Below are 23,964 nucleotides of genomic sequence, written 5' to 3'. Positions count from 1 at the left end.
GTCAGTGGCCACAGCAAAGGTATGGATTTGAAATTAAACAGTAGCTAGGTGCTGTGATTTAGCCATTTAGTTTTTTCCAAAGTGGGGAACGCTTGAGGTTTGGCTTTGCCTGTTGCTTCCATGAAAGTGCAGTGCCCAAAGGGCTGTGCTGGGCTGCTGAAGAAATACCCTGACCTTATTCTGTTCCTGCCTCATTTCACAACATCTTCTGAGGGCAGAGCCCATGTGTGAGCTTGGAAAGTTTTGAGCAATAGTGTAGGCTGCAGAAAAGTGCTTGGGACCATTCCCAGCTGCTGCCTCAAGAGTGTTTGACAGACACAAAATATTTTAAATTGTCAGTGTGATGGGAAACAGCTCTTACCTGCCTTTCTTGAGGCACTGCTAGAGTGAGACTGTGCAGTGTCAGAAGTGGATTTTAGCATGTATGCTTTCCAGTTGCTTCTATAGTTACGAGCACAATAAACTTGGTTCAAATGTGAAAAACGGTGACAAGTGTGTTTGCAAAGAACTGAAAAAGTAAAGGAAGCAACAGGCAGTTTTAGTTTTGCTTTAATAGCCTTGTGTACCAACATTTCCACGCACAGGACTGATGATTTGCTCAGCTGCTGCGTACGGAACAGTTGTACTTGGTGACCTCTAGCAAGGTGTAAGTAACTGGGGAACAGCATATGTCACAGTTCCACGGCCACAAAAAGTTGACCTAGGAAGAAAAAAAATATTTGAATCAAGATTTATTTATTTTTTTTCCCTTAAAAAAAAAAAAGTTGTTAGTTGTCACCTTGAGGGTTGTTAGTTTGATCCATAATCCCACTTAAGCCTTCCTACAAGCTTGCTACAGAGAATACTAGCATTTACATATTAACAGTAACAAGGTGAATTTTGTTCTTTTGGGGACCAGCTGTGAAATTTGAGTTTTAATACAGGAATACAATTAATCTCTAGATTCACAAATATAAAGCTTTTAGATAAGAAGTCAGAAAGGCATCTTGTTAATCTTCCTTTATTTAGGTTAGGTCCAATCAAAGCTTTGCAGCTTTTTTTTTTTTTTGGTGGTTTTTTTTTTTTTTTGGTTTTTAGGAGCTCACACTGAAAGGGATTTTATCACCTTCTCTAAATAATCCATGCCAATGCTAAACTACAAGGAAGTTTTTTGTTTGTTGGTTTGTTTTTCTTAATATCAAACCAATACTTGCTCTGTTGTAAAATGTATCCATTAAACCTTGACCTAAACCTGGTGGATATGTGGAATAGTTGACTGTGGCCCTTCGCAGACAGCTTATGCATGTTTTTATGCTCCTCTCCAGGCTTTTCTTCATTGAGAAACACATTTCCTTCAGCTGCTATACATAGAACATATTTTCTAAATCTCTTTTGCTACTTTTCCAGACTTCAGGCTATGTTAATCATTCCTGAAGCATACTCTCCAAACTTGAAAATGACCCTGCTCTGGTTACAGTCTCACCACAATTGTTCAAATCAGCGTAATTACTCCCTGGATCTTCTATGCAATACTCCTGGTAATGCATCTGGGAATGAGACTTGCTTTATCTTGGTTTGCAATTGTTTTGCTGTGGCAAAACAGTACACATTCCGAATTATTTACTGCTGTATTCCTTTCCAGATAATTATTCTCTGGGTTGTACTTGAACACTTGATTTTTCTGTCCAGAGTGCAATATATTATTACTGAAATTCACATTGTTGATTTGAAACGGTGTCCAATTTATCAAGACCATTATTCAGTCCTGTGTCCCAGAGTTTTTGCACTCCTTTCCCATTCCTTCTGACCTGCAAAAGGGGTATACATACCGATGTCCGTCTTCTCCATGAATTATCGTGACTGCTTCTGCGCCCAGTCTTGCCCATAGCAGAGTGAATATGGTTTTATTCCAGAGAAATTCAACTTTTTTAGTATTTTTTGGATTAATTTCAACATCAAGGTATTTTGTATAAACTTGGTCTTGAGAGAGGTCTCCACTGCAAACAGAATGAAGACAGCAATGCAGTTCAGGCATTATTGAACTAAATCATGTTCTCCACAAGTTTTGGGTTTTCGCCTTTCTTAAAAAAAAAAATGTGCTTTTGCTGTTCTTTGCAACAGCACAGGACACTGGAGCAGTGCCCTGGGGTGTTTATGGTCTGAACAGGAAGAGGATAAAAAAAACAATACTGAAAACTTTAAATGCGCATGTGGCAGGAGACCACTGGGAGATTACAAGGGTGAGGCTTCCAGTGCCCACGTGTGCTGAGGTATCACAGCAGGGAGGGCTGCAGATGAGGTTGTCAGGGAGGATTTTACAGACGAGCTGGGAACTTCTCTGAGCTTTGGTCTGCATGTGCACAGAGGATGGTGGAAGAATGCGTGGAAGCGCTTGGTTCAGAGCAGGTACAGAAGTTTACATGGTTAGTCAATGGGAGATGATGAGCTGAGAATGATGCTCACTGGACAGACCATATGGTGCCATTTATATAGTAGCGATGGCTTTTAATATATCCTAGGAAGGCAGGAGGTACCAACTTTGCAAATTTGATAAGTTCAGGCATGGGATTGCCTTGCATGAGATCATACAGCAAGTCACTGGCAGAGCAGGGTGTCTTGTCAGCACGTGGAGCGAGTATGCTGACACGCGTGATGCCATGCTAGCATGGGTGTGGTACTGCTAAAGCACATATGTAACAGGTAGGTCTGCAACACAGAATAAGTGCTTGCAGGGCTTAAATATGTGGAAAATATATAGATTAAGGTTAGCAGCATTAAATGCTATAGGGAAATATTAATTTACCTTACCTAGCAATTTCATATTCTTTTGTGTTCCCCTCTGTGTCATGGAAAACTAAGTTTATGTCCCCTCTCATTTTCTTTACACCAGACAGCTTGATAAATACTTTCTGTCTCCAAGCTGCATAAAGAAAAGTAAAATAAAATGAGATTGTCATTGATAAATGAGATCTAAAAATGCTAGTATACTGGAAAGTTCTTTTCCAGTATATATATTTTATTTTTCTAGCTGGAATTCCTTTGTGTTAGCAAATGAAAGATTCAATGAGCTTGAATTTTTTATAACTAATACAGCATTTTTTTTGTCAAAGATCTTAGCACTTGTTTATAAAAGCAACAGAAGTGCATGGCTGTAAGTCACATCAAGGCAATCACTTTTCAAACACATGATCAACTGTAGCAAACCTCCTTGACTTACTAGCAAAAGGTGGGTCTGCTGCTGTATTTAAAAAATACTTTTGGTTTACCCTCTTCAGTTTATCTGGGAATCTGTCAGCATAGTGCCCCATCATTGGACATCCCTCCAGGGAACACGGGAAACAGTCTCCCTAGGGAAAATAAGAGCATCAGTTAAAGAGGAGTAATTTTCTTTTTTTTTTTTTTTTTTTTTTTTTTTTAATCCTAGCTCTGACGAAATTCAGGCTCAAGATGCTGTTCTGATCTTGCAATGCTGTGGCAGTGCTGTGTGTTGTCGTACTGTACCACAAAAATCTGATAAATTTGTTTCAGATAACACGTCCTGCACCAAGACGTGTTATTTTTCAGCTAGACCCTAGGACAAAACACAAGCCAATTTTACCCTCCCCCTGGAAGGGAACTTGCCTGCAACACAATATGGAGGGGAAAAAAAGAAATATCATTTATAAGTGCATTTATTTAGGTGCTCCAGTCAGTGCCCATTGTAAATTATAGAAGAGTCAATTATTTTGGAGGCTCCAAACATCTCTTCTTCCAGCTAGGAATTAGTAGGGTAGATACATCTAACTTATCTGCTCTTTGCATAAATGCTTAGGGTGAGAATTGTACAGGGTTTAATTTTTTTCCTATTTGGTGATGTCATCTGTGCTTCAGGATTCATTTTCCAGAGTGGAATAGCTGATGGAACCACTGCGTGCTGTGCCTTACTGTGCGCTTCCTCCTACCAAACCACACCTTGAGAGCACAGCCACCCACACCCAAGTGCTCTGCGTGCATAGCGGGACCTATTGTGAGTGCAGAGACTTGGATTATTTTCTTTACGGCTCACCTGTTCCTGGGCTGATATACTTACTGACTCAAAGGATTTGTATGTTTCACAGGGATAACCAAGGTATCCGGTGGGATAGAGGATACTTTCAAAATAAAACTCATGGCTGCGGGAGTGATGGCACCCTCCAACGATTGTAGCATCTGTTGGAACAAAGTTTATGAGCATTTGTGAAATAAGCTCCTGTTATCCTGTACGAGAGTTGTGCTTGCCTCACCATGGAAACAGCTGAGGCACGGAACAGCAGCATGGTCTTGTAACAAATTTTTTTTTTTTTTTTTTTTGTCTGCAACTAGAAATGTGTAAATGCAGTAGAAGTTACTGTTTTCTCTGTGTTTTATCCAGAGAACCGTGTGCCGGTTACCCCAAGATTTCAAGTGAGATGCATTGCTCTGCTACGGCATGATGGTCCCTTTTAAGAAGATAGCCGTATATATATGAGGTGTCACAGAAATATTGTATGAGTTACAGTTTTTAAAGGCTTATGGAGCAAGGAGAATCCACCAGCCTTCTGCTGGCCTCTCCAAAGCCCACGAAGAGAGAGAAGTCTCAGGTGAAGAGGGGAGGCACGCACACTCCCTGGAAACACTGAGTGCTTTTGCCTAATTCATGCTTTCTAAGTGTCGGGTGCTCTTTGCAGCATCTGCAAGAAACTGAGGGTGGTGCTGTCATGCCGCTGTTTTGGCCATGACACTGGTCTGTCTCAGCCTGGAAAACCTCCTGCTGTGGCTGTGGACTTGCGGACTCCCCATTCCCTGCCTCTGTGCTCTGCAGGTCCAATTTCAAGTCACAGAAGGAAAGGTTAGGCCTGTGTTTTACCTCCTTTCCCTACAGTGATCCCTGGGGAACACTGTTCTGATCCAGCCTTTATTCTGTCTTATTTCCCTTTCTAAGTTACAGCTAAATAGGCAAAAAACAATTTTGTTTTGCTGTTTTCTCCCAGATGGACAGTTATTTTCACAGTTGACATTTCAGAATTGAAAGAAAAGTACTATGCATGTTGGGAATGTGTGTTTACCTGCAATCATAACTTCAAAATCATTTTGTTTAATCTCTGGAACTAAATCAGCACATCCAGGCATCACAGTTCCTCCATTTGGGTAAAAGTCCAGGTGACCAGTGGTGTTATACATTCCAAGCCCTGAGAGACACATGTGATGATGTCAGTGTCTCAGTGACATACCCGTCCCTGCAGATATTTACTTGCACATGAACACTTACCTATGGCAGGAAAATGAGCAGCGTTACTGTGAATAACATCAACAAAGTTTGCATCTGAAGGATCCAGTCTCACCTCAGGAGGAGTACCTTCAAAATAGGGCCCAGCAGGGTCTAAGCCTAAAAAAAAAAACAACCCCACACTTATTGGTTGAAGGAGGGAGAGAAGTGTTGTATGCATTAAGTCGTTGCAAGGTGTCTCCAGCTCTGCCAATAATGCGATTCCAGTCTACACACCAGTGTGTTGCAAGTTTGCCTCCTTTAGAAATGTGCTGGGTTAGCTCTACACCGCGGTGAGCAGCCTACCTGTTATCCGTCTGATGCCTCGGATCCTTCTTCCCGCTTCTCCTGCAGTATGTGCTCCCAGACTGTGGCCAATTAAATGGGTTTTGCAAGGGCAGTATCTGAAGATTTTCTGACCATTACAGTGGTGGTGGAGGGGAGACAAGAACACAGGCTTTAAATAGCAAGCAAAGAGGGTGTCTTACATTAGGGGCCTTTGGGAACATCTAGACTGACTTTACATAGTGAACAGGGTGTGAGTTCCTTCAGTTAATTGTTGTTTAAATTACACTAAGACTTGATAGAAAATGATCCAATCTAGAATTTTAACTGCCTAGTGATGACAGATTGACTGTTGTATTGTTGGCATATGGTTACCATATGCAGTGACCCTTGGTGACAAAATATGAACCTTCTTTCTCATTTGGATCAAGCCCTAATTTCATATTCCATCAAATATGATCTTATTTTTTCTTTATCTGCTCAATTACAGACCCTCTTTTTAATGACATGGGAGTTCTCCATGTATCTGCTTAGAAAGTGTGATCATATCACTCAATAATATTTTCACTGACAAGCTTCGGTAGGGTGACATTCATTCTCCTCTTTGCCAAGTGTCACCTGCACAAGGCCTGCACTGCTGAGATATTACATATGCCCTGAAGGTGGAAATGGAGATTAATCAGCATCTGTCCCCTGCATGCAGTCTACATTTCGTCTAGGGTTTTGCTGGGTTTTGTAATGACCAAAGACAACAAGGATTGGTTGCTAATTGCTTGAGGTTTTATGCTGGTTTGGGTTATAATGTGTGTTTTACTGCAGTACGTCCCGCTTCAGTGCAGCTCAACTTTTCTTAAAGACTAACTTCAAAAATACCTAAATTGAAGGAAAGAAAAGAAAGTCTAAGGATCAGTTATGCATTTTTGTAACAGAATAAAGAGATGCCTAGGCTGTGAATGACTCAGTAATAGAGATATTAAATGATGAACAGAACACGCCTACGAGTGACCTGGGACTTGTACACAAAGAAAAGTACAGAAATAAATGCATGAGGCTAGATATGAGTTCCCTAGGTAGAAGCAGTAGCTTGTATGCCAGCAGATTCTGGGGAAGTGGTTCTTTGTCGACACTTCAACTTGTGGGCTCTGAATTCTCTTGCAGCACTTTAAATTGAACGCCTACTGACCAGGATCAAGTCTGTAGCCAGGCAGTGTTCTGAATTTCAGCAGCTCTAAGTACTTGTGAGTCTTTCTGAAGTCAGCAAGAAATGCCAATACTCTTAAACTTTGCAACTGAGTTCTGTGCTATTTGTGTAAATGTGCACGCCTGCCTTCAGGAACATGAAGTTCACAACTAGAAGGCAACCGGACGGTTCATTGTGCCTGTAGGCAGCAAATATGGCATTATCAAGTGAGCCAGCTCCGGCTCGCTTCGTGGTGCTAAACTGAAATACTAATTTGCTCCTAGCACACGTATATAGTGCTCGCAAAACTCTTGTAAGCACTGAACTCCCGAGGCCGTGCCTCATTTTCATGGAATGCCTTCTTGCTTGCATCATCCTGTGGAAATGTTGCCACCTACTGGTCCCTAATTAATTGACACCTCTTTTCAACCACATCAGCTCGATTTGCATCTTTTGTGGCTGTGAGAAGTTCTTACAGAGTAGATAATTAGTATAATTATCTGGGTCTCGGTGCATGCACTGCACAGCTCTTCCTGAAGGTTGACCATACTGGGTAAGGTTCAAAATCAAAGCAGTGGCTTCATAACCCCACTGCCTCCACTTAAGAACTGTAGGTTGTAAAGCTGTGTCTTTTACCTGTAAAGTCTTTAGGAAATAAGCAACCTCAGCTCCAATCACACGAATGTTGTTCACTGCACTGACGTAGGTGCCTTTTGCACCTTCTTTCCAATCCACAGCAATGCAGTTGATGTTTTCCACTTCCAGTAACAGCTGATGTGGGAACACATAAAGGAAAGTATTTAAGGAAACAAAATGACAAACAGAGGTTCAACTTAAATGAGAATAAATGTTAAAAGGTAACATAATCATGGAATTTCTCATTCTTCACTAAATAAGGCTGTACGGGCTACCTCACTGTAGCTTGTACCACACTGAAATGTGCATCTTCCTAGAAAACAGAATACAAGAAGCCATTCATCCAAAAAGTATCAATTATGAAAGGTCTTAATAAAAAATATTTTACTCTATAAACCATTTATATACATATTTGAAATAATTTGGGAAAGCTACACAACTACACAGTAGCTGCTATGTGCAGAATGTGACTTTCTTTGAGGAATGTCAGTCATTTAACTGGAAAACGTAGGAAGTCGACTTATTTACCAAGTGCCTTTAAAACTGAGAAAGTCATGTCAGACTGGAAAGGTTTGGAGTAGAGCAGAAAGTTTATATTTCAGCAAAGAAAGCTAATGTATTGGTCACTTCTCTACTGGTTGCTGTCTTGTAGAGATTAGTGATTTTTCCACTGGAAGAATCCTGTATTAAAGCCTGCAGTTGTAGCTTTCTGTGACTGAGGCTCACTTAAGGTTTGAGAAAGAACAGAGAGAACAAATGTATCCATGATAAACAGCTGAAGGAGAATGACAAGGAAACAGAAGCTTGAAGTGATAATGCATTGAATCCTGGACTCACTCCTCTCCCGTAAGCACCATAAGTCTGTAGTTCAGAGAGACAGATAGAATTGCTGTTTCTTGCCAACAGAAAAAAAAAAATATGGAGATTTGATAGTCTAGATTAAAAGTTGTCATAGGTTAAAAAAAAAAACAAACAAAACAACCCAATGCTGCAGATCTGACTTATTATTCAGTGGCGGCCTTTTTCTAGCTTGTCCTTTTCCCTGCCAGTGTGGAAGAGTCAGAAACCACAGCGGATTTTGCTTATCTATCAAAGCCAAGGCTGTCATTGACACCGTGCTCTCTGCTGGTTTTGTGGTAGCTTCTACATTCCATATTTGAAATATTTTTTTAATTGCACTCTCTAATCAAACAAAAATGAGTTGTTTTGTTTTGTTTTCCTGTTATGATTTGGTTGTTTAGTTTTTTGTGTGTGGTTTTTTGTTGTTTTGGGGTTTTTTGGGGTTTGGTTGGTTTTTTTTTTTGTTTTTTTTTTGTTTTTTTTTTTTTTTTAGTTTAAGAACTGAATAGTGGTGAGCCAGAACTAGTATCTGTAGGCTGAAACTTGGGCTTTACAACTCAGGAAAGCCTTTTGGCTGAAGCATGATTCAGTTGCCCCTAATGGCAGAAGCAGTGAACTGTTGTGTCTAATGCAATATTCTGACATCAATGCAGAGGCTGGGGACATCTGTGTTTTGTTTATTGCTTCGATCTGATTTGTAGGGTTTGGGAATGGAAACTCTCCAGAGAAGCGTGATGTCAGAGATGACCAAGAAGCCTTGACTATGCAGCAATCTTCCAGAGTGGGAATATTTTGGCTTTGGTAAAATTTACTTCTTGGTTGGTATCTGCTGCTACCTAATGAATTGCAAAATGGAAAGTGAACATTAGCATCTAAAGGATACTGACAGATTGTAGTTACAACTGCTGATGGAAATCAGAGGATATTCTCTCATACCAAGCACATTTCTACCACCCAGCCTTTTTTTCCAGTGCTGCCAAATCCATGAATGATGAAGGTGCTTTTCCTATGTGCGGAAAAATGTGAGTTTTGAATGGTTGAAGAGTTTATCGCTGAGATCACCTGTGTGTAAAAAGAGAGGAGAAAAAAAGAGAAGTTTTATCTATTCATACTTTCAAACATTTAAATAAGTCAGCTAGGTTGTTCCCTCTGTAGGACTCGGGACTACTTTGAATGGAGAGAGTCTGATTTTTGGAACCCAGGGACCCCTGTATCTTGGCTCTCGCAGTTCCATTATGGTTTCCAAAGAAGTTACGTCCATGTGGCTTCTCTGCTGCTCCTATCTATTTCACATAAAGAAGGAAGAACCCCCTTATGTGGAGTATGAAGCAGCCTAAAAGGGCCACAGTGCGGCATAGTGCCTGTTGGCTTGAGTTGGATGAGTTCCTCCAGAGAGCAGCCCACCACCTCCATGTCTCCTGGATCAGCTTGCCCTTTTACTGACCTTACCTTTAGCTTCAATGCGCTGCTCTGCATCTAAACAACATCTTTTTTTTTTTCTTTTTTTTTCTTTTTTTTTCTTTTTTTTTTTAAATGGATAGGTGATGTTTCTGTGCCCGTTTTCACTATTAGCTACTCCAGAAAGGCTGAAAGACTTTAGTGCAAGAACTGCATGCAATATGGGTGAAGGGGGAAGGTGGTCTTCACACGTTGCTGCAAGCTGCTTAATGATATATTTTTCTTTTTCTCTGAAAATAATATCTGACTGTCCGTACTGTTTTTGGACAAATACAGGGTCTGTGATGTGAGCTCAGGGAGTTCGGGTGTGGAAGGGCTGTGCTCTAGATCATGGATACATTTAAGTTCAGTGGCTGGGAATTAGTGCAAGGTGTATTTTAACTTATTTTATCAACAACAGAAGTGCTGAGTAACCTGCTGCTGAACGTATCTTGTGTGCTCACATGCTCCTGCTCTGCAGATTGTAAATGTTTATTACAGGTATAATTTATCGTCCTTAGAGAGCCTGAGTTGGATTCTCAGTGCAGCAACCAGGATTGCTGTAAGCAGTGCTGCCTGCAACGGCAGTGACGGCATCGTAGTTCATGCCAGAGGAATCCTAACCATCCCTGTACAGCTCAGGGGACACTGGCCCCAGGAGCCTGAAAGGGATGTAGCAGCCTCATAAGCATTTGCTGAAGTGATGTGGTCCCAGCCTCTGATCTTACAGCTTCCTTCGCATTGCTCAGCTCAGTGTTTCAGGGCATAAGCAACTTGAATAGTTCTGTCTTATTTTCAGACTGCAGCGAGGTATTCAAATTTCATTCAAATAATTCAAATTTCAAGGTGGACAGAGGGTTTGGAAATTGCATAAAATCCATAGTCTTCAGACTTTTATTTTTAAAAGTCACAATATCTTCCTGTCTCAGCTTCCCTGCAAGACAGCGGTGTTTGCTCTCCTATCTGAATACTCAGAAAGCGGCTTATTTGAAGGAATCTTCAGCTTTCCTCAGAGCCCTGAATGCATGCAAAAGTAAGTCTGCCAAAGCTCATATCCTTGTGTGGGATAATTCCCGGAAAGCTATTGTGTCTTACAGTTCCTTCACAATGTGTGTGTTTGTTTGTTTGTTTGTTGTTTGGTGCTTTTTTTTTTTTTTGTGCTTTACCCCAAATAGCTTCAGTGTTCACTCATTATTGCACCTTCAAACTATCTCCTTAGTCTGACTTGTTTGCCTATGATGAGTGACACAACTTGTTACCAAGTTAACAAACATTTGTGGGTTTAGTCCTTTCTTGATGTTAAAAACAAATGTCACCTGTGAGTTATTTCCTGTTTCTCTGGTGTAGAGTGAGAAGCTGATGTTCATATGTTCTGGCGAGTCAGGCAAACCTGTCAGAAGCCTCCCTGGTACCCCAGACCAGGGCGAGTCATCTGTAAAACAGCCAAGCCTGGGGTAGCAAACCTCTTTACCTAGAGCAGAAGAAACAACTTGTTTATGTTTTGGACTCTCTGGTGCTTGATGATGGATTTGAGAATACAACATTCTGAACTGCAGAAAGCTACAGATGGCATTTTATGATTAATTTTGAAACTGAGATTCATTCCTGTTTCCTTTAGGGGTATTGCCTGAAGCAGCTAACATCAGGGGAGCTAAGCAGTTTGAGGGTAAACCAAATAAAGACCCAGACACTTTTGGCACCATTTTCTAGGCTTGTAAAGGATTAATTCAATTTCTTTTAAAAAGTCTTTTAAGAAGTGCTTGTTAGAATAGCTCCTGCATGCTTCCTGCTCCAAAGCATTGTGTCTCTGCTCATAGGAATGAAGGATATCTACACAGTAACCTTGTGCTGTGAATGAAATGATTGAGCGGTTCTTGGTACACAACAGTCGTCTAAAGACAGCTTGTGAACTGTCTTGATAGAAATAGGACACGTGACTGAATTTCTCTGAATTTTGAGCACGTATTTATGTCTCTTGTATTCTGAATGATAAAATTTAAAGAAGCAGAGCCTTTTAGTGTTAGTACTATGCACAATAATAGACATTGTTGTACAACGATACTCAAATCATACTACAAATTCACTGTAAAGGAAAATACTAATTATTGCCTCCTATATATTATTTCATCTGAATTCGCCTTCTAGTGGTAGTTTTTATACATGTTGTGTCTCACCTGCTACTGTGCCAAGGAGATAAAATGCAATAATCCACATTCCAACCACCTAAAGCAAATAGAATATACAGGTTAAGCATTTTATTTAGAGTGATTTGTCCTTTTTAAAAGTGTGTAATACAAAGAGACACCAATTGACCATAAGCCAGCAACATGCCCTTGCAGCAAAGGCAGCCGTTAGCATCCTGGGCTGCATTAGGAGGAGTGCTGGCAGCAGGAAGAGGGAGGTGACTCTTCCCCTCCTCAGTTTTGCTGTTCATTGCATTTCTTGCACAGCCAATACTCAGCATGCGGATTGCTGAGGGGGTGAACCAGAACATGAGGGCCTGACTTTTGCCAGCTCTGAGGAGATAGGTGGGAGGTGTAGTAGAACAGAGACAGTGGTACCTGTAACTTGGTAAAGTCTGCATACTTGACAGCATCTCTAGGCTGTTTATGATGGTTTTTACCCAGAGCTCTTTGCATTTCTGCACCTTCGTTCTCTGATTTTGTTCAGGTTCCTTTCCTCCACATTTTCATCATTTGGCTTTCCTATGGCAGGGGTTCCACCTATTTCACTGTTCTCCTCCCCTCCTATTTGCCCCATTCACTGTTCTCAATTTCCTCTTCTTCTATGGGTTTCCTATGGCACCCGCCTCCCATTTTCCACGGACTGCTTTTCTAGTAAAGCAACAACTTTGAACTCTCACCCTTGGCTGCTGAGAGTGTAATGAGGAGTAATGAAGAAAAAAATGGCAAATTTGGTAGGTATAATTTTACTATGTTGGGAAAATGTCTTCAAGGGATATTTTTAGAGATTTGGCAATGTGAGAAAGCTAGAAAACCAACACTCCAAAGGTCATTGACACTACCAAATGCTCTCAGAAACTAAAAAAAAAAACAATTGGGAATTTGACAGAATTTGTCCTTGAAGCTTGTGTGTTAAATGTCAGACAGGAGAGGCATATGTGATCCACCTATGTGCTTTTTTTGGTGGTAGCTGGATTACTCGGCTATAATTACATGGTTTCCTAACCAAGCTAAATGGGACAGGTCAGAGCGCAGAGTGTGTGTCTGTGAGCACTCTCTAATCAGCCCTGAAGTCCCCGTGTGGTAATAGCTCGTTGTTTATGTGGCAGGGTAGAGGAGCAAGGCTGAATGTCTAAGCAGTGAGCTGGAGTTGCAAAGTGCAGAGCTGAGAGGAATCATGTAATTTCCTTGCAAATACAATTCTATTTCTAGTTCTACTATATCCACTGATGAAGTCCATAGAGAAGAAAACTATCCGCTCAGGGGCAATGAAAAGTGGAGAGGAAGTCTGGCAGTCAGTAAGATTAGAATGGAAAAGGATCAGGAGTCATTCTGAGCAGCTGGTGACAGACTACAACAGAGAAGTCCTAACTGTTGGCCAAAAGGAGCACCTCTGCCTCAGCTGGAATATCTATCAAGAAGTACCCCTCATCATGATAAGAACCTGACAACAGTGCAGGAAAATCAGATGATGTGGCTCATCAAATGAATTGGAGAGCTCAGTGGGATTTGTTTATATTTAATGAAGAGCTCTCATACTTAGGGGATGTATAGTCTATGTTGGGAATACTACAGCAGGAAGGACAGTAGAATTTATTTTCAGACGCAAATTCTGAAAGGCACCTAAAGAGTAATGAGTTTAGAAAACGTCGGAGGTTGCTGCCAAAGCAAAGTGATCAGTAGTTTACTTTCAGAGGTTCTTTGAAGGCAGAAAGTAGATATGAACATGTAACTAGGTAAGCTATGGAAGATGCAGGGTTGTGGATTTGTGGTGGATTTTTTTGTTGTTGTTTGTTTGGTTTTTTTTGTGGAATGTTGACTTATTCTGTTGTAACAACTGTGTAGTAGTTTGGGTAGGAGACAATTTTTGAGTGGGTAGGTTTTCTATATTGGTCTATGTTAGCTTAATGACAAAAAGATTGCAAAGAGGTTAAGAAATTATGTCTCTGTAAAAAGAGTTGAGGCAGCATACAATTTGATGGGGGAAAATTCTTTCAGCAAGCATTTAAGAGGCTTACTGCTGAACAAGAGGAACTGGAATAACTTGTTAGTGGATACAATCTCAGCCTAGCTGGTATGGCTGGCAGGACTGCTGCTGAACGCTGAGCTCAATTTTTGTGCTCAATGGACAGAGGACATGCACTTCCAATGGAAAACCAGCTCTAAATATTTCCAAATTGCTGTTCAGCTTGGGGAGGGGGGCGGGGGGGGGAATAAAATTGCAAATATTAATCAACTGACATGCTAATGTATAAAACCTACACTGGAGCAGTAGTTGTCCTTCATAATAGGCCATCAAGTCACCTTCTGGACACTGTTGCTCAGCCTGCGATTCATGGGCCACTAGTGGATGGCTTGTAAGATATGAGAAAGTTTGCATAATGACTGTCAACAGTGTATTTTTAAGTCCCACATATATATCCACACACCTTCCTCAGGACATGAACACAAACACACAGTCTATTCAAGAACAGCAAGCCCAAATCTCTGTGTTTTTAATTATCAGTACTTTTAACTTAATAATCTCACTGCAATGAAATTATTGATTTTTTTTTTTTTTAATTTTAAACAAGATATGTTATTTATCTAATTGATAAGAATTTTACTCACCATTCTGTTACCACCCTTCTTATATATTTCCCTGCTGAGCAGTAACAGGATACAAAACAGCCACTGTTTTCTTTAGTGAAGACTGGGTAGCTTTATGTTGAAAAAGAAGTAATAGCAAAGAGATTAAAAACCTACAGTAGAATAAAGACATGAATTAAGAAGGAATATTACATACATGGAAGAATTAAAAAGATGCAACAATTTTGGTCTCACTCTCTCTTTACCAAAACCAGCTGATGTTGTTCACACCAGAAAAAGGTACTCATGGTGATGCTCTGTTCAGACCATTATTCTAGATCTGCTGTAGGACAGCTGCTGGATCTATGTATTGTAAAGTCATTGGACTTGGTTAACTTGTAGCTGAGATCGTTAAAAAAAGAAAAAGCTATAAAAAAAACCTGCTGATAATTTTTTTTGCTATTGACTAGTAGGAAAATTTTAGAGATGTGGTTTGAAGAAAACCACATTTAGGATTAATCACTTGAGGAATTTCAGGCCAATTGGAGTTTCAGTCCAATATCAGCCTGAGGCAGAATAATGAAACTCTCCACTGGATACTCACTCATGAAAGAAAAATTGTGGAAAACTGTTAAAAGATTAAGTTGTGTAATTGAATTCAGTTACATGACATGACAAACTAACATGACACTCTTACAAGATCAACATTATAAGTCACATGATACTTGGATTTTAAAAAGATCTGCTACTCCCTATTTTGATTAAGACATTAAAATGATATACATGCACTATTATAACTGTTAAGTAGATTAAAAATTAAATGCATGGATTAAGTAGATTAAAAATAGAGTAATTATTGCATCTCAGACTATAATGGCAAAGAACTAGAAGGCAACTCCCGGATTACGGATGCAGTTCTTGCTACTAGGTACCATCGCATCATAGTATGATCAAGCTGTGATCATAGTTTTTTTTTTTTAGCTGTGTTTTTTGATCCTGTGTTTACCTACTGCTCATGATGGATTATCACTGATAGATCATGATTATTGGATTATTTTTTTATTATTTGGGAGGTTAAATGCTGTCACACTGTGTATCATACTCACAGAATGGAGGTTAACATCTGAGGAAGCAATAACTGAAAAGGCCTTTGAAGTATTGCTAATGTATTACTAGTGACTTTTGAAGGGCCAAGGAACTTGTTAGTCTTTTTTTCCACATAAAAAGATGGGGGAATAGTATTTTCAGTAAATATACATATATAGTATTCAATATATAGATAAGGGTATTTTAAAAGTGCAGAGGTTTCATTGGTGCTACATGCATAGTTCAAAAGGAATATTGAGAAAACTGAGAAGGTGGTTCTTAGATCATCATGACAATGGAAAAGAGGGAATGCAGAGCAAGAAGTGAAGAGGAGACTTCTCAGTCCAGGAGTATTGAGTGTAAATTTTTGTTCCCCAAAGATACAGCCTGAGAGAAGTGATGCTTAAACAAAGCAGTAGTGGTAGAACAAGAACTAACCATGGAAAAAAACCCGAAGTCTAGGGTGTTGTTCTCAAATAGCCATCCAGCTGGCCTCACAGGGCAAAAAAACACAGCTAGTTCTAAGATGGAGTTTTATCACATTTTAATGTGACAGTGAGAAGCGGCATGGATGAGGCTCAATGATCCAGACGATGCCTTCCACTTCTTCATCCTGTGTTTCAAAGAGGCTTAATGGGAAGTTAACGTGTCACCTCAGCAGCCTGTGCTGAGGTGGGGAACAGCCTTTGTTAACATAATTATGATCAAAACAAGTAGTGGTAGAGCAGGAACAGCTCATTCTGCAGTAAGACTGCAATGCTAGCTCATTTTCATGTCGATATTGCTAAGCATGGCATCTTGTGTCCCTTCAGTCTTATATGGTCTTTCCAATTCTCATGTCTGCTTTCCCCGCTTCTGTACTGAAGTTTTAACTTCTTTATCTTTCAAGTCTTCTTATTTGTCACCGTTTATGGGTTTTTTTTGTTTTTTGGTTTTTTTTTTTTCCCCCCCCATCTTTTTCTGCCTTACCAGTCGAGCTCTGCTTCCCATATTTTCTGCACTGGCACTGTCCTTAAACAGAGAATATTTTTGTCAGCTCTGTCTTTCCAGTGTTTTATTTTAGTCTTTCATATTTCTCAGTAGCTTGGCACAGAGCTCAGTTAACAGTGTAAAGGTAACACAAAGGAGAAGAAGCCTTCCAGAGTTTAGTTTATAAGCCTTGGGTTAGAGTTATAGGTTAAATTTCCTGTTCTCTCAGCAAATCCTTGCATGGCTTTGAGCCTGAGACATTTGGAGAACACTTGCTAATTTCACACCCAAGCATTGTAACAGTACCCAAAATGGTAAAAGAAACTAAGAAAAAATATTCCAATAGTATATTTAGGCCTCATAAAGGGAGATCATGTACATATTTACCAATATGCAAATACATGAACATACAGTATAATTTTTTTGTTTGTTTTATTTGAATGTAATTTTGTAGAGGTTGTCTAGCCCATTCTTTACAGGTACACAAAGAATACCGTCTTCTCCAGGCAGAGTCCCCATTCAGTAGCTCAGACATAGTATTTGTCCAGAATATCAAATACTGAAAACTGGTAGCAGAGCACTGGACAAAATGCTAGTGATATGGTGTACTAATTCAGATAGCAGAGTAATTGGCATAATTGATAAAAGACTTAATTTCATCTTCAGCTCCTCCCCATAGATAGCCCTTAGTCAGGTCCTGATTCCAGATGAAGGCTCTTTGGCACTGCCTCAATACAAATGAGTAATAATAAGTAAAAGAGCATCTTGGCGTTAGCCAGTCTCCTTTTCTGCTGGCTCAGCAGCTTTTAGATGCAGTTACATTCTCCAGGAGGAAACTGATCTTAACTGAATAGCTCTGAAACCCACAAATTTAACATTCGATAAACCAATTTTGTAGTGGAGCAAAGATGTCCAGAAACTTTTGTAGATTTCCTTCTCCAAGCCACCCAATATGAAGTAATAACCAAGGCAAGGCAAGGCTCACGTGTGTTGTCTGGGCTGGGGTAGCAGAGTTTTCTAAGTGTCTTCTGACCTCCTAAACTGAATCTGAGACAGTGAACTAGGGCATTAACCTGAAATAATGACGCAGAGTAGTGATGCAAATACTTTTCTTGAGGCGTTTAATGTGGGAAGCACTCCAATAAAACGTTAGTAATTATGCAAAGTCATACATAAATTTGTTCATCATTGGAGGATGCAGTAAGATTTTGGCTTTTAAGGTGTTTAGGTCAGTTGCTTAGAAATGGTGAATGATCTAAAGAAATTTCAGGATAATAGAAAATAAAACCTATTAAATATCAAGTCTTTGGCTTCCCACTTCAGGACTTTGTGCAGTATCTGCTCTGATTTCCTTGACCCGGCACTGGCATTTGTACATTTAAGTTTACAGAGACAATTACGATCGTTTAATCTGACTACAAGGATCATAAAAACCCAACAAACATGATTCAGTTTTGGGAGGTGGCTCTGTCAATTCTGTGTGAACTAGGGAGCCTTCAGCTGACTTGCAGCCACCATCTGGTCACTTGTCTGTCTTTCCAGGAGGACCTTCACTGTTCCCCTTCATGATTAGGCTGCTTTTAAATTTAGTCGACCAACACAATTTTAATTTTGCCATTTTCTGAATAACCCTTGCTGACGACTGGTTCGAGTTTCTCTGTCTGTGGTAGTCTATCAAAATACATCGTTTGCCACATTTATTCCATATAACAGCTCTGAAATTCTTCCCCGCTTCCATTCTCTCTTTAAATTTGCAGTGCTCCTAATAATGCTTAATTTTGCAGCCTAATTTACCCTCCTTTTTAATTTCAGCTGTTATTTATGTTCTCATGCATTTTCCCTTTGAAAACAGAAGTCTAGATTCCATGTGCATATACTATCATTTTGTTCTTCCTTTAAAAACATAAGGATGTATTCAGTCTTAAGTTACCTTACTCTAACTGAATCCACCCTGTTTTCCTTGCTGCATTACACTATCAGAGCCTAGAAATTCTCATCTCCTACCGGGATTTCCTGGAATTGAAAAGTTTTAAGCCTTGTAGCTGCTGCCAGGGTCTCCTCAGGATCACTCTGAGTGCTGCTGTTTGCTTACCATACCTTTTGACCTTGCTTTTTTTTTTTTTTTTTTTTTTTTTTCCCCCTTACTTCTTTTACACAGGAGTCCTTGCAGTCCTCCAGCCCCAGCCAGTAGTTAGTAAGGATGCTTGCCCAAAAACCCTACCAAGTTTTCAGCCACTTACCACTCTGAATGCAGAAAGGTTTGCTGCTTTGTAAGCCCCGTCCAGCCAGCTCCCTGTCGAATCCTGGTTGCTACCGGCTCTTTTCACTTGGACCCAGTCCCACGGTGGTGGGTGCGGACCTGCCCACATGGTGCCTAATTATAGGCTTCGTGTGGGTGAGTGAGAACCTTTGTAAGAATGATACTCTTATTGCTGGATATAACAGATGTTGCCTTTTCTTGTCTCTTGTCATATCTAATTCATCAAAATTTTCACCTTAAAGTTTCATTATGGGTTTGAAGAAAAGCAAGGTGAGGCCATTTTAACCCTTGAAGAGGCCATTGTACACAACATTCACATAGCGAACATGAAATCCCCACCTGTAAGCTCCTGTTACAGGCAATAGGCTGAGCCTCCTCTGTGGGACAGTTCAGAATAGGAGCTTAATTTCACTGCTTTGTGTGACCTGCTGGAAGTCACCAGCTGTCTGTTTGTTATCTGTCTCTTGTAGATGACCTGTGAAGCAAACCTTTATACATTTTCATAGAATCAAGCCTGTCTATATTTTTCACAAGGAACGGGCTAGTTTATTTTAAAAAGGAGAGAGTAAGAAAAACTGTGTTACAACTTCAGGACGATATAGGTGTCTCAGCATTTATTAGCTTTTTCTAGTGAAGTTACTCAAGCTCTGTCTACCCACTACAGTTTTATCTAATGTATGTCCTCTTAGACCATGTGGGATTCACAGATTATGTGTCTCTGTACCAAGCTCTCTCATCGGTTGGCATGTTCTGAATGTAACTGCCATCTACTGACAATAGTATGATCAGCTTAGAGCAGAGAAACTATGGGCATTCAAACTCAAAATTGTGTCAGGAGGAGAAGGATAGGATGATGATTATCATGTTATTCATCTTTTTCTCTGTAATGGCTTCGTGACTTGTCCATCATGTAAACCCCAGGTTCTCTGCTGTGCAACAACCAGGTTGAGGTTACAGCTATGTCACAACCCAGGTCTTTCAGTAGCTGGGCAAGACCTCAAGTCACTACACTGCTATCTGCAGGATGGATGCTGCCATAATCACCCATTCAGGCAACTGTGTAAGAGCGGCTGTCATCCTTATACAAGAAGTGATTCAAGTGCCTCAGGGCAGGAAGTAACTTGCGTTGAATCTATGGTTCATGTAAGAAGCCAATTTGTCATCTTGAGATACGCGCATTGCCTCAGAGAAGACATAATTTTGCAAATAACACCAAAAAAAAATTTTTTTCCATATGCTGAGCTGTTCATAACACACTCAGTCTGTTAGCCATTGTAAAAAATGAGTCAAGAGTGTCTGTCATTCGTTGTAGCACATGGCACCTACATGAATGTTTAGATATGGGTCTAGTTCTTGTTGGTGAAGTGGTGCGAGCCAGCGCCACATATGATGATGATCATTAGAAAGAAGTCTCAGAGGAATGGAGGAAGCAGTGGCTAGTAGTGACTGGATCTCATATTTAATTACTGCTTACACTGAAGATACATATGTAATTTCAGATAAGACAGAACAGATCTAGCTAATATGAAACTATAGAATCACAGAATAGTTTGGATTGGAAGGGACCTTTAAAGGTTATCTAGTTCAGCCCCCCCCTGCAAGGAGCAGGGACATCTTCAACTGGATCAATTTAATTTAGTTTATCTACAGTTTAGTCGATGTTCATTGACTGGAAGATGAAAATTCAGCAGAAGTTATGGGACCTGTATCTCCTCAGATGAAGTAGCTCATTAGGTAAGTCTGAGGAGGAATGAGGCTGGGGAGCCATAGAAAAGAGATAAGGAATGTCATGTGCCCCCTTTGTCAAAATATTGGCATGCAACTTAAATGGAAAGCAGCAAATGAAACGGATGCCTCTATTAATGGTGAGACATCTTCAGAAGTTGCTGAACATCTTTGTGTGAAAATCAGACCCCTTTGAAATGCTTTTTTAGGGGACCAGGATTGCTGGATACACTCAAATATTTTGCTGTACTTTCCACAGAATGAGTTCTTTGTGTGTGAGTGTTAAAGCAGTGCCATGGAGCCCCCTCCCAGTTACAGATCAAAACAGAATTACAGGCTTGCAAGAACACCTCCAGGGACAAATGTACACAAATTGCTGAAAACTGCATCTGGCAAAGATACAGGTTTACTGACTTCTTTAGTTTTATTTTTGATCTGCTCTGTATGTTGATAAGTGTCAACCCGGTCGATACAGAGGGACCATACATGTTTTCAACACAGAGTTTCACTGTCAGTGTATTTTGGGGAGAATACACAGTGGTGCAAATTAATTTAATTTAGGCCAGTATGACAAGTTGGAATTAACAGTGAAAAGAATTACTAGCCTATGTTGCTGGGTTTTGAGGTCTAACTTCTTTCAGGAGTGGTCAGTTTTTCTGGGTCTGGTTTTATTTCTTAAGAGCAGCATTCGGTTTTTATGGACAGTAAGAAAAGGCTGGCTTTTGCAGTTGTCTCTGACAATATGCAAGTGAGCACATCCAGGTGGTTTTATAAATGTCAGCTTGAGAATTATCAAGGACATAAATGTATTCTGATGATAGTGGCCTTCACATAGGTATGAAAAAGAGGGTCAAAACTCTCACCGAGAATCATGTTCTCCAAAGGAATCTCAGCAACTGTGTTTCAAGTGTGGCAACATATAAACTACCAAGGCTTTCGTAGAAAGAAAAGTGAATAAAATTGTAAAAGCAACATTTTTCTCTCTCATTTCAATTTTAGATTGAGGATGGATAATGAATTTCTTAGTTTGGATGAAGGTCATCTGGAATTAGCTTTGTGTATTCCATCCCCTAGAGAATTGCTAATATGTGTAGATGAAGACCACTCTCCTCCTTGGAGAATCTTACCTTTAGTCTTTGAGTGGCAGAGCCACGAATAAAAGACTTTCTTGATATTTCTGTTGTCTAATTCCAATATGTTCATTCTGGTTCAGTGAACAATCTTGTACTGAATAGAGGCAAACCCAATTTGTGTTAGCGTATCCTTTCCAGTATTGCACAACAGCAATAAAAGGAATATTTTAGAAATGATAAATTTTTGACCTTCCATAGTACATACTGTCTGCTAATTAAATAAGTCAAAGCAAACAAAGATAACATGAACTTCTGGTTTTGGGAGCTGGAGACTTGTGGAGCATAGCACCATTTCAAGGAAATAACACTAGGGCAGAATTTTACAGCAGATGATGAAAGCAACCAAAGACAGAGAGGAGTCAGTAGGGACAGCCAGGCTTTCTTCACAAGTAACAGGCAGAATTACAGGGAATTGGTTAAGTCCATTATTCTGAATGCTTGATCTCCTATTAATGCCAGAATATTAAACTTATTTGAAAGAAGCAGCTGAAATAAAAGGGAATAATTGTAGATTTCGCCTTGCAGGTTGGGAGGCAAATGCAAATCTTCTTGAATGTTTAGACTGATAAAAGAATGGCTTTGAACAGCTTGGATACAGACCAGTGGTTCAGAACAAAGTTAGCTATCTAGGGCTCTGGAGATCTCCTACATTAGGTCCCAAGCTTTCCTAGTGTCAAAAAAGGGAGAAATTATGGGATGAAAAGGGGCCTGGCACCAATGCCAGCCTGTATTTTCACATGTTGCTTATACTTCCGGTGTTGCAACACGCTTGCTCCATCCAACCTCGCGGTAGCTGGGAGGAGAGGAGTGTTTTTCCGCAGCACAGCAATGTAGGCGTGCACTGTTTGTGCGGTGGTTGGTGATGATGCATGTTCTTTCCAGAAGTTTTTAGATCCTTGATAGTTAAAGATAAGGAACAGATTCTTGGCTCTGTTTTGTCTTGGAAATACGCCATAAAAACAGATTTGGGCATACTATCAACTTCTGCTTCCTGATTATTGGAAACAGAATAATGTAGAGCAGCTTGGAGATCATCTGAAACTATGAAGTTAGTACAAAAGAAGAAGAGCGCCTATCAGCCAGATTTGCAGATAAGGCAGTGAGAAATTGTTTACCCTCCCAGTGGCAACTCCAACCACAATTAGCTTTGGGTTTGGAAGAATAGCTCAAATAAATGTTGGGAATGCACAAAGATTTTCATTTTTGCTTTTGTTCCAGGAGCCTGCCAAACCTAATTATTACAGCCAGGGGTTACACGGAATACCCTGACTGCATTAAAGTCTCAGCAAAATCACTTTCCAAAGATTTTATTTTACCTTCTGTATAAAAGACAGACATTTGAGAATTGGACCCTGTTGTAGGAAAAATCCAAAATTTTCACTGAGGGAAGAGATTGGTAGAGCTGAATATAAAAATATCCAGGAGGCAATGCAAGAGAAGGGAGTGAGGTGATGCCCCTGCAAGAATGCGAACCGGGAAAATAGATTTGCTCCTAGGCAATGTGATCTTACAGATGGGGTGGTAAGTGTTACAACACAACTGTGGGCTGAAAAAATTGAAACCAGATCTCCTATCTACCAGAAGTACCTTCAGGATGCACGTTCTCAGGCACTCAGCCACTATAATCACTCATTGACTTCTGGTATTTCAAAGATAAAGACTCTAATCTAAATTAAATGTAAAGGGAGAAGTCAGAAAAACTTATCAAAATGCAACTATGTAAAAAATAATTACCTTTTCTTGGGGAAACAGAAAGCTGAAGAGAGAAAAAAAAAACTGATAAAAAAATCATGTGAGAATATGTGAAATAAATTATCTAGATAAGAAAATAAAGCCTAATGTATTTTTACCTGGAGAAAATTATGGAGTTTCCCATGGAGTTTCTATAAGGAAAGATGCTGGCAAGTAACTGGGCTATAAAATTGTATAATCACTAAGGAGATTCTGTCTTAAAGACAGAATGAAGGCACTTGTATAGGAGCCTTGTCAAGCTTTGTCTCTAACAAGGATGAAAGACCAAAAGGACTTGGTAGGCTTATTCCTGCGAATTTGTGGTTCATTTACAAGGATTTTGTCAATATATTCTAGGATAATAGAGTAGCATGAAAAAATCTGAAAAGTTACAGAAATAAAAAAGATCAGATCAAAAGTGGGGAGAGAGATGACTGCATCAACTTAATGTTGAGCTCTCTGCCTATGAGTTCTATTTAATTAATTTTAATTATTCTTATGCTTTTGATTCTGGGCTGACAAATATTTGAGGGACATTTTGGTAGGCTGTGCTTTTTGGAAAAAAAGAGTCTTCTGTGCTAAGCAATAGAGTATTTTATTCCTGTTAATGGACAACTCTGGCAACAATGGCCTTGTTTTCTCGTTAGCATACCTGCATATATCACTTTATGACAAGAATACATTTTCTC

The 23,964-nt window shown here is 39.9% G+C and overlaps 1 protein-coding gene and 1 long non-coding RNA gene across 4 annotated transcripts in view; one reads left to right on the top strand and one right to left on the bottom strand.

Moving 5' to 3' along the window:
* Positions 1–23,964, top strand: part of LOC147600123 (uncharacterized) — a 46,578-nt gene that overhangs the window by 11,444 nt on the left and 11,170 nt on the right. The gene's annotated exons all lie outside the window — the stretch shown is intronic.
* Positions 535–18,709, bottom strand: LOC104483950 (pancreatic lipase-related protein 2). Of its 3 annotated transcripts, XM_086752225.1 has the most exons (14): positions 18,667–18,709; positions 14,414–14,503; positions 11,795–11,843; positions 10,937–11,091; positions 9,120–9,245; positions 7,344–7,478; positions 5,549–5,657; positions 5,246–5,362; positions 5,043–5,165; positions 4,049–4,167; positions 3,197–3,326; positions 2,788–2,899; positions 1,809–1,976; positions 535–700 (listed from the first exon to the last, which is right to left on the bottom strand). In XM_086752225.1, exons 2-14 carry the CDS (start codon positions 14,414–14,416, stop codon positions 637–639), a joined length of 1,410 nt encoding a protein of 469 aa, XP_086608351.1. In that variant the 5' UTR covers positions 14,417–14,503; positions 18,667–18,709; the 3' UTR covers positions 535–636. The 3 variants fall into 3 exon arrangements, with proteins under 3 accessions (XP_086608351.1, XP_086608352.1, XP_086608353.1); XM_086752226.1 differs by lacking the exon at positions 5,043–5,165; XM_086752227.1 differs by lacking the exon at positions 9,120–9,245.

The sequence above is a fragment of the Chlamydotis macqueenii genome, chromosome 7, assembly GCF_036417535.1.
Source record: "Chlamydotis macqueenii isolate bChlMac1 chromosome 7, bChlMac1.mat, whole genome shotgun sequence".
In the NCBI taxonomy this organism is placed as follows: domain Eukaryota; kingdom Metazoa; phylum Chordata; class Aves; order Otidiformes; family Otididae; genus Chlamydotis; species Chlamydotis macqueenii.
The sequence above is the reverse complement of the archived record's forward strand: the minus strand, read 5'-3'. Positions and strand labels throughout refer to the sequence as shown.

Coding starts and splice junctions, on each gene's coding strand:
- LOC104483950 (XM_086752225.1), bottom strand. Junction 1,977..2,787: donor AAAGAATATGAAATTGCTAG/GTAAGGTAAATT, acceptor TTCTGTTTGCAG/TGGAGACCTCTCTCAAGACC. Junction 701..1,808: donor CATGGAGAAGACGGACATCG/GTATGTATACCC, acceptor TTTTCTTCCTAG/GTCAACTTTTTGTGGCCGTG.